This window comes from Panthera uncia, unplaced genomic scaffold (assembly GCF_023721935.1).
Source record: "Panthera uncia isolate 11264 unplaced genomic scaffold, Puncia_PCG_1.0 HiC_scaffold_1811, whole genome shotgun sequence".
Lineage (NCBI taxonomy): Eukaryota > Metazoa > Chordata > Mammalia > Carnivora > Felidae > Panthera > Panthera uncia.
In genome coordinates this window covers 20,307-31,185 of record NW_026058483.1, presented here as the reverse complement: position 1 = coordinate 31,185, position 10,879 = coordinate 20,307, and the positions used below count along the sequence as shown (strand labels likewise).

Sequence of the window (10,879 nt, the reverse complement as noted above, 5' to 3'; positions counted from 1 at the left end):
GCACTACACGTTACATGTGGTAGTAACATGGCAGGTAGGGCAGGTAAATGAGTATACCACTCCTGATGGCAGTTTCCAGCCGAGATCTTGGCAATGCCCCGTGACTCACCTGAATCAGATGAGCTGCGCTTTCGGGACTGCCGTACCGAAGGTCCTGTCCATTGATGGCCAACACACGGTCGTTCTCCTCCAGCTGACCATGTCGGTCTGCTACCCCACCATCCAACACGTTGAAGATGAAGACCCCGGGCTCATCCACCCTGCGCACCAGTTTTATTCCAAGCTGCTCCTCAGGGCTGCTTTTGTTGAGAATCACATGGAAACTGTCATCGCGGGGTCCATAGGCATCGAGTGCCTGTCCATTGCTCCTGCTTTGGAACTTCTGCTCTCGCAGCACAGTGAGCCGCAGCACACGACAGGGCTGCCGCAGGAGGCGAAGGGCGTAGTTGTGAGGGACGTTGCTGATGTCCATCCCATTGACCTGGCGGGGGGAGACCAGAAGTCAGAACAAATCAACCAGCTCCACTTGCCACAACACTTCCTAAAAGGCCCCGGGCCCACAGCATCAGCAGCATCCTTCCTTAAAGACTGCTCTGGTTTCCCACCTCCTCCTCTGTCCAAATACCTGCATACACCCACTTTCCAACATTACTCCTAACCCTGCTTTCCTTCAGCATCACTCGCACTTCCAGTTCAAGTCTGTCTCGGTGGACGCCATCTTTCTTCAGGCTCGTTCTTGGACAGGCCCCTGGATTTATCTGTACAAGTCCCAACCCTCATTCCTGTTGCTTGCCAAACTTAGTGTTCAGCCGAAGGGGTGGAGGTGGAGAGGAGGGTGGAGAAAAAAGGAAGAAAAAGTAGGAAAAGGCAAAAGAAGAACATTTCCCATGAAGTTCAAATGATTATACTAAACTCTTCAGATCAAACTGAGCTGACACTTTTCTTTCCAAAGAGCTCCAGATGAATTGTTCTCCCTGGGGCCTCCATCCTGGAACTTGAACTTCCAGGCCCCATCACTGTGTGTGTGTGTGTGTGTGTGTGTGTGTGTGTGTGTGTGTGTGTGAGAAAAACAACCTCTGTATAGTGTCAAACAAATGGATGTGACTGCGTTTCTAGGCTCTTACTGAAAGGCTGGATCACTTTATTATGCTACTTAAATGTTCTCAAGCTCAGCCCTCTCATTTGTGCCTCGTTGATTATCTGTAGGGCCGATGCCACATGGGGCTCTCTGGTTTTAATTACTCTGGCTAAGCAGGCCCAGCCTGGAGGCTACAGCCCCTAATGGTAGTCACCGCTCTGGCACCCCGCTGTGCAGTGTCTGAAGGACAGGGGCCCCACAGAAGAGAGACAACCTTCTTGAATGTCTATGGTTTGGTAAGATTTCTCGTACTCGCAGTCGATTATTAGTGGAGGCGTGACGTGAGATTTTAAGAGGCCCTCCTGCACGTACAGTCATCAGTTTTTTGCTGCCTCTCCAGGGAGGGAGGGGGGCTCTCGTGCACAGACAAGCCTCACCACCTTTGTCCAAGCACAGGTGAGCTCAAAGCCCTTGCTCTGCTCTGTCACGTCTGCGTCTGGTCGTCCCATCGCACCCAGGCCGAGAGAAGGCCGGGGTCATCTCCTAGACAGTTCTGGCAGCATTTTGCCTGCCAGGGCCACTTGAAGACTGTAAGAATCACAACTGCGTATTATACAACCCTCACCGGCAGCAGTTTCCGCTGGAGGGGAGCCACGCGCACTGTCGCTGACTGCGCCGTGGACCATCTCTGGAGGGGGATGGGCCTCGCCTCGTGCTCCACCTCAGGGACCAGCGGGACTTTCAGTATTGCAACGACACCTGCTTTAAATTCTTTCACCTCTTATCACCCCCAAAATAAGAATTTCTGTTAGAGAAATAGCTCATGATGTGTCAGGTGCCCGCCCCTCAATGACCTAGAAGGAATGGAATGAAACCCCCATCCGGGCATCAGACAGGAAATGTGTGACCAGGGAGGGTTTTCTTGTCACTTCTGCCACACGTCTGACTTCTGATAAGCAACTCTTCCTTGACCTTTTCTTTTCTTCTCAACATTCTTCCCTAACGTCCTTCCTCTCACCCAAGCCTCAGGGGACAGAAATGCCCAGGGTGTGCTGTTCTATCACCTGCCTTCCCTGGAATGCCTATGGGTTGGTGGGAATAGCTTAGGAATACTTTTTGGGTTTTCTCACGGAGGGCCATTAAGCTACGGGAAATTTACTTTAGAGGGTTGTGTGAATGGGAGTGATTAGATAAAATACAAAATGTTCCATTAATCTGCTCTAAAAACAATATAAGAAGATACATGCTCCAGTTTGATATTATTTTAGGCTATTGTTACTTAAAGTAGGAGGAGGGGGCAGAAAGGAGGAGAGAGGTAGAAGAGAAGAAAGGAGGTAGAGAAGGGGCAGGGGGGGATGAAAGGTGGAGGGGAAAAGACAAAATGATACAGAGACACAGAGAGATACTTATATACAGAAAGAGGGAGAGACCAGAAGAACAAGAAAGACAGAGGGGGACAAAGACCTATCTCAATTCAATGACAAATCTCAGATGAAGAGTCCTATCAACATAATAAATATGGAAAGTGGCCGCTCCATATTGATTCAGCATTTCATCCATCCAATTACTTGCTCCAAAGTGATTTTTATTAAGCCCTTTTCACGGCCCCACAGACGGGCTCTACCTTCAGGATGATGTCTCCTGGCAGGAGCCGGCCGTCCCTGGCAATCACCCCATCACGGTAAATGTGCTGGATAATGATATGGACCAGTGGGGTTTCGCTGCCTCCCACAAGCCTAATGGAGAGGCTTTCGTTGGGATCCACTCGATTGATCTTGACGCTCGTAATTTCACCATCTGGAATCAGGTGATACAACCTTGGAAAGACTAAAATGGACAAAGACAGTATTTACTTAAGACACCGACCCAACGGACATTTCCAACCACTCTCCTTCTTGCCAAACTTTGGTTTCAGCCAAACTAAACTATTCATCGTTCCTCATACATGTTTTCCATTTTCCTGCCTCTGTGCCAGGATAAGTTTCTCTGCTTGGAATGGTTTTCATTCTAGGCCTCGGCCCAATTTTTTTCTTCAAGACTTGCATGAAATGATCCCTTTCAATTAAACGCTACCCCGATCCCACTTTCCTTGTTTTGCCTAAACATCCCATTTCTCCCCGAAACTTGTTTCTCACATCACTGAGCCTTCATTAGTCATGCTCATTTCTTACAGCCTCTCCTGGACTCTAAAATCCTTGAGGACATCACTTCTGACTGTTCCGTGGTTGCGTGCACAGATCGCAAGCATTGGGCAGGGCCTCCCGAGGGTGGAGGAGTGAATGAAAATGAATGAAGGGTCGTGATGGAATCAACCGCAGTTTTATCACTTACTTATCCACGAACACAACAGAACGAACCTGCTCTTCTCTGTCCCTTTTGAAGATTTCTGCCTGGAAGTCCCTGCTTTTTCAGGCTTAGGGAATTACCAGTCCTCTCTACCAGACATTGTGGTCGATAAAGGGAAGTCAAGCAGCCTGATCCATGACCACAAAGAGATGGATGTGGCTTCCAGAACCTCGTCCCTGATCTAGCTGAATTCGGAGCTAACAGGAAGCCCAGAGACCTAGGCGGATGCCTCAGACTCTAACTTTTAACTGAAGGCTCTTCTTTCTGTATGAAATCTTTCACAGGTCCCTTCACCACCCCACCACCACTGCGCCCACACAAGAGCTTCCCTAGTTGCCTGGCTCGACAGAGACAGTTGTGTCCTCCCTCAGGTTTTCTGTAGAGCCAGGGATTCACAACAGGTCCACGGGGGACTTGCCATATATACCCGTTAATGGGAAAAGTGTGCGGAAGGGACGCCGTGAAATACTGCCCAACCTACACCTAGTTTGCTGATAGCAGGTCCTCCCGGGTTACTGGAGTTTGGACGTGGAGGGCGGAAACGCTTTTGTCTCCCGTAGCTGCTGACAGCTGCCTTTGCCCTAAGATTCTCTCTTCGTTAAGTCATCTGGGAAAGTCCTCTGCAGGTCTGGTTCTGCACAAGGCACCGTTTTCAAAACCCATGACCTTCGTCCATTTTCCCTAATGAACTCTGAGTTCATTAAGAAGGGCTCAACTCTCCAGGAACAATACAGAAAGAATTAAAATTACTTCGAAGCATAGAATAGGATAAACAAGGCAATTGAGCAGTCAGAGGAAGCCTGAGACATTGCAAATGGGGGTCCTTAACGTCCACTGGGATGTAATTTAATGTAAGCGACTGGCTTTGCTGTAAGGCTACGGGCAACAGCCTTAATCTGTCAGTTTCTGGTGCTCGAAGTACTTGGGTGATTGAGTTCAATGGATGTTTAAACTACTTTGATTACATTAAATAGGTTCTACCACAAGCGTTTGTTGGAACAGGTTTGGGGACAGGGAATGGTGATTTTTAAAAAACCACTTCGAACAAAGAAAGATTTAGAAATAAATCATCCAAGTTGCTGATTCATGCTTCCCTCCCCCTCCCTGTCCATCCCCCACTTCCCCAACCGATTTATAAAAACTGTCTTCCCAAACCTGGACTATTCAGGGCATTTGAGAGTCTGAAAAGACACGCCCAGTCACTTTTGTACATAATGCTAATTAGAACCACGCCAATGAGACCATAGCGACCTTGAAGAGTTAAAATAATTTTTCAACTGCCAAATTTGTGCTGGTCTGGAATGAAACAGGGTTGTTCAAAATTATGTCCTCACCTAAGGGTGTTACAAGCCAGCCAGTTGTGTGCATGTTTTTTTGCATTTAGTCCTTACAACAACCCTATGAAGCAGATTATTACTTTTTGTTTTGGCTTTTGTTTTTGTTTTTTAAATTTTTTTTATTTTTTTTAATATTAAATTTATTGTCAAATTGGTTTCCATACAACACCCAGTGCTCATCCCAACAGGTGCCCTCCTCAAAGCCCATCATCCACCTTCCCCCCTCTCCCACCCCCTCATCAACCCTCAGTTTATTCTCAGTTTTTAAGAGTCTCTTATGGTTTGGATCCCTCCCTTTTTTTTTTCTTCCCCTCCCCCATGGTCTTCTGTTAAGTTTCTCAGGATCCACACAGGAGTGAAAACATATGGTATCTGTCTTTCTTTACCTGACTTATTTCACTGCACCTAACACTCTCCAGTTCCATCCATGTTGCTACAAAAGGCCATATTTCAGCCAATCGGGGAGGGACAGAGAATCTCAAGCAGGATCTGCACAGTCAGCACAGAGCCTGATGTGGGGCTTGAACTCACAAACCATGAGATCATGGCCTGAGCCAAAATCAAGAGTTGGATGCTTAATTGACTGAGCCACCTGGGTGCCCATGAAGTAGATTATTATTATCCTTGTTTTTAGATGACAGAATGCTGGAGCTCAGAGACGTTAAATAACCAGGCCAGGGCCACCCAGCCAACCAACAGTGGAGCCTCTTTACCCACGTGAAAAGGATGGATAAGTCACGCCACGAGGGTCACCAGACAAGCCACAAGTTGCTGGAGCAGTGAGACTCGAAGGCCATTTTTGAAAGTTTTGTTGCCTCACAAGTCCTGTAAAGACATCACTACCAGCCTTGCTCAGTCTTAACACCTCATCCCATTCTGGGTAATAGCTTCCTGGAGCATCTGAAGAAATCCATTCTCTCCCCCTCTAAGCCCCCTGCACACCTCACATGGCAGCCGTCTTCGTGTTCCTGGATCATAGCACAGATCCGGCAATAACAGTCTGCAAAAGCTCCCAGGTGTGTTCACTGCCCCAAATCAAGACGCCCGAACGGCATCCAAGACCCTCCTAATCTAGCCTTAACCTTGGCTTCTGCTACTTTCTAACACAGCCAAGACCCCAGTGCCCATCCGGGTCATAAACCGCCCCTTAAACACAGATTTTGCCACCCTACCTGCAAATGATGCTCTTTTCCCTGTGGCTGCCGCTGCCATTTATTTATATCTCACTCTTCATGATGCTTTCTTTTCTTTCAGTTATGAATGAGCCTCTTGAAGCCAGAAACTGGATTTTGTAATCTTTACATAATATCACAGAGCCTAGGCCAGTACCTTACGCATAGAATCTCTTATTAAAAAGGTTTCTGCTATAAACATGCAAAAAAGTCTTATTCAGGCAGGAGAAGACTTTACCTGGAGAACTCAGGATGCTTTAATAAGAGAGAGAAATGGCAGAAGGGAAGCTGTAATCCCATTTTCACTGCACAAACATTCAGTGAACACTATCACATGTGCTGGATATTGCACATCATCTTGAGAATACAAAGACTCATCAAAAGAAGCCCTGCTCTTCTGGATGCGGTTACAATGAAAGGTGACACCACTGTAATCAAGATGCAGGTGCATGGAGAACACAAAGGAAAGGGGACTGAGGAAGTCAGGGAGGGCTTCCAAGAGGAGGCAAAGCCCATGCACAGCTTGCAAGGAGGAATCAGAATGCCTGCTGAAGGAGTGCGGGCGTGAAGGTTGTATAGTAGCATGGAAGGGAGAGAAAGACACAGTATTCGCAGGACTGTAATGAGTTCAGAGTAGTTAGAGGATGTAGAGTGTGTGTGTGTGTGTGTGTGTGTGTGTGTGTGTGGGTGTGTGTGTGTGTGGGTGTGTGGGTGTGTGGGTGTGTGGGTGTGTGGGTGTGTGGGTGTGTGTGTATGGGTGCGTGCATGTGCCAGTACAGGTGCGCATAGCGGGAGAGGTGATAAGGAGACAAGAGGGATTTTCTAGGACTGCTCATGGATTCTCTGAAGGCAGGATAAAGACAGTGGCTTGGGATTTACCTCTCAACCCCCCAGGAGTGGAGGGCACTTCACCCAGTGGTTAATGGGTGGGTTCTGGAGCCAGAGGACCTGAGTTTAGCTCCTGTGTCTGTCATTTTCTAGCTGGGTGACTCTGGGCTAGTTTACTCTCTGGGTCTCAGTTTCTTCATCTGTGAAATGAGAATAATAATCCCTGTGCCTTAGCATTGCGACATCTAAATGACTTAGGGCACACACTACCTGGCACACGAGAAAGCTTCATTTTTTAAAGAAAAGTTACTGCGACTGCTCTAAAGCTCTAACGTAAGATAGAAAGTATTTCCTCAGCTTCACTAATATTGGCAAAACCACATAAGATCTAAGAGCCAATAACTTCCTTTGCCCGGATTCTGGAGCCACATTCAAGTTTGGATTTAAAGTTAAACACCCTAAGTAATCTCCCTGTGCCTCAGTTTTCTTATCTGTAAAAGAGGGGTAATAATAGCAGCTACTTCATAGGTTTGTTGTGAGAATTAAGTAAATGCATGAAAAACACACTCAGAACCACACGTTATACATAGCTGCAATAAGATAAAATATTTACATGGTGTTTACTATATGCCAGCCACTATTCTAAATGTTTTTTACTTAATAATTATTATGTTCTGTATGTGTTAAGCTAGCACCTGGAGGTAAGGGTTCCAAAACCTGTGTGTTCAACTTCCGTGAAAAGAGAACAATCACTTCTGCCTTTAGTTACTTATGTAAGAAGTAAGCTAATCAAGGTAAAAAATATTTTATGCCCTCGTGAGGGGAGGTGTCCTAGAAAGCGGGTGGTGGTCAGGTGTCATCACCCCTGAAGTCATTCTGGAAGCCCAGCACCACGTCTACTCTCACAGGGAGCTCACTTACCTTCGGAGGCAGCGGTGCCTTCGGAATTTTCTCTGCCCTGGTCAGCTTGGTTGGCAACTACACTTCCACTCTTTGTCCTTCGAAGAACACTCAAAGCTCGATTTATTTTTTTAAAAGATCTGCTCCTGATACTGGATCGCTCAAAAGGCCGTGCTGAGGACAAGTGAGAAGGGAGAAACAGTAGCTACTCACTCACAGAAATCCTCTTTTATGTATGTGTCTGGTCAGATATATACAATAACATGAAGTTCTAGGTGGTAGGAACATGGGATTTGCTTCCCTGTACTGTCTCTGTTTTCTACCATGAACTATGTATGGCTTGTTGAAAAATCTGCTTTTCTTTCTCGCTGGGCTGGACTGAATGTGGAAGCACTTTTTTTGGGCAGCATGGATAGAAGGATGGGAAGGGGTGGTGAATCATCAGGCCTAACTTCGCCCCTTCCACCAAGTCCAATTACACATTTTTAACAATCTGAGGTACTTGTGGTTTCATTTCACTTTAGAGAATTGGACGTTGGATTGCTGCCGAAACTACCAGAATGATTTCCCCTTAAAACAAAACAAAAAAAATTTGCTAGAACCTTCTACAGTAAATATTCCATGGAGGGCGATTTCAAGGCAAGGAGCCCATTCCCAGAAAACCACCCATTTGACTCACCCCTAGTTCGGTTGCTCCGGCCAGAGTCCAGTGGGCCGTCTGCTGGCTGACCATCCTCGGCTGTGGACACGTAGGCAGGGTTGTCTAGGCCAGGCTCGTTTGTCATTAAGGAGACGGTGGCAGCTGCAGAGACTTCTGGGGAGAGTGCTGTTGCCGTGAGGCTCGCACAGCCATCCGGGAAGCCATCTTGAGAGCGCCTCTTCCTGTCTTTGGTCAGGCCGTAGTGGGAAGCGCCTTTACAGCTGTCACAAAACCAGCGGGAGGTCAGAAAAGTCTCCGGCTTTGCTTATTGTTCAACTGGGCCTCTTCAAGTACACATGCTTGCTACACTCAGAATGTGATTTGTTCACTCCTATGTCCCCCTCCCTGTATCATGTGTATGTACTCAATATGCAGTCACCAACCGAGTGAATTAGTGATTTGAGAAAACAACTTTTAAAAGATGCTTTTTGCATTCTCTTAAAACACTCCACTAGTCCCTGGAATGCAAATTTATATAGTGGTCATGGTATCTACAAGACCAGAGCTTGAGGTTGGCACTCCTCAACTGTTTGGACTTGGTAATTCCCTCTTGTTGGTGTTTATTTTGACCACGAAAGCCCTTAGTCACACTCAGTCCTTTCTTTTGGGTTTGGTTCCCAAAGCACTGAACATAAATACAAAGCTCCTCCCAGATTCCGTATTTAACTGTCTGTGGAAACAGAATCGCCATCACCACAAAGCCACGGGGATTTGCTTAGCAGCACTATTCCCTAGAGGCAAGCTGGCTCCCGGCTTCCATTCTCTACCTCTGGGCTGGTAGCCAGCATCAGGGGCTGGGGGCTCCTGTCCACTAAAAATGTCATTCGTTGTCTGGTCTTCTAACATTGGGAAAGTAAAACTACATTAAAGGTCTTTAAAAAAACACTAAAGCCGTAATTGCCTATAACCATTCACCGTCTGTGTTAAAGAGCAGACCCAAGGGCACCTGGGTGGCTCAGTCGGTTGAGTGTCCACCTTTGGCTCAGGTCATGATCTTGTGGTCTGTGAGTTCGAGCCCCGTGTCGGGCTCTGTGCTGACAGCTCAGAGCCTGAAGCCTGCTTCGGATTCTGTGTCTTCCTCTCTCTCTGCCCCTCCCCCACTCATGCTCTGTCTCTCTCAATTATTTTGTCAAAAATAAACAAATATTAAAAAAAATTAAAAAAAAAAAAAAGGAGCGGGCCCAAGGGCCAAGAGACCAAGATATAAGCTGATCTCGGTCCATAGTTTGCTGTGTGTGCCCATGTGCTACTGAACAAGTCATTCCAGCTCTTAAGTGGGGTTTTAGTCAGAAAATGGTGATGAGTTAACTATCTCCTTGCACTCTGGTGAGAAGTAGCTGCAGACGGCCACATCAGCTCCCACAGCGGTTGTGAAGGCAGAAATCACATGGGGGAGCCCCTTTAAGAAATGGCCATTTTGCTCATAACGGATATGCTAATTATAAGATATTTTTATCAATTCATTACAGAAAAATCTTATGTGGTTGAGCTTTTTAAAAATTTTTGTTTTTGAGAAAGACAGAGCAAGAGCAGGGGTGGGGCAGAGAGAGAGGGAGATACAGAATCCGAAGCAGGCTTCAGGCTCCGAGCTGCCAGCACAGAGCCCAACGCGGGGCTCAAATTCATAAACCGTGAGATCATGACCTGAGCTGAAGTCGGACGCTTAACCAACTGAGCCACCCAGGCTCCCTGTGGTTGAGCTATTTTAAGTAACTATTTTAAACGAATATAGGTTGAGCGCTTATTTGGAACAATGGTTCACGTTCTTGAAAGTAAATGGAATCAAACAGCAGTCTACAGTTGATGAGTACACGATTTGTATAGCCGGAAGAAATACAGCTGGTGGATAGGATGGCTTATTGTCTGAATTAGAATCCTTGCTCTGAAGTTTACCGGTGTAGTCGGGGGCAATTTTGTGAACCTGGTTAAATTTTCTGATCCAGACATACATTTCGGGCAGTGGTGAGGTCAGGTCAATATTAAGTCTTGTCCAGATTTTAATACCCTACCAGACATGCAGTAAGTTATCAATAGACTGTAGCTACTTCCATAACGGATCCATCCTAGGATGCCTGTTTTTGCAAACTTTAACATCTCCTGAGATTAGAATGCACAGATGATTGAGGGGTCATGCAGCTTCTGTTGCCAAGCTGCAGTCATGATGCAAATGCCATTGTACGAGTGTGGCAAACAGTCACAGGTGTCCGTTCTTGGGACTACACCATTGAATTTCACTGCCATTAAATGTCTTAGAAAAGATTACATTAGGATTCAGCATTGGTCTGGAAAGTTAGTGTACACGTAAAAAGTCTCAAAAACAGAGCAGCGGCATGTAAATGTTTGATGTTGATGAAGCAAATGTTAATCTTTAGTAGGAGGACAGCAATTCTGTATTTTCTTGCAAAGAGATCAGCAAATGCTTTATTTGCTCAGAAACACAGATACTCCCAAGGAGATAAAAAGTGGTGTTACATTTCCTTACTGAGATCACTCAAAAGGATTGGCCTATTTCGTGCCA

The 10,879-nt window shown here is 46.4% G+C and overlaps 1 protein-coding gene across 1 annotated transcript; it reads right to left on the bottom strand.

Moving 5' to 3' along the window:
• Positions 1 to 7: 7 nt before the first annotated feature.
• On the bottom strand, positions 8 to 10,312 carry LOC125917415 (E3 ubiquitin-protein ligase LNX-like). Its single transcript, XM_049623622.1, has 5 exons — positions 10,173 to 10,312; positions 8,341 to 8,582; positions 7,683 to 7,835; positions 2,703 to 2,905; positions 8 to 481 (listed from the first exon to the last, which is right to left on the bottom strand). Exons 1-5 carry the CDS (start codon positions 10,310 to 10,312, stop codon positions 11 to 13), a joined length of 1,209 nt encoding a protein of 402 aa, XP_049479579.1. The 3' UTR covers positions 8 to 10.
• Between the last annotated feature and the right edge of the window lie 567 nt (positions 10,313 to 10,879).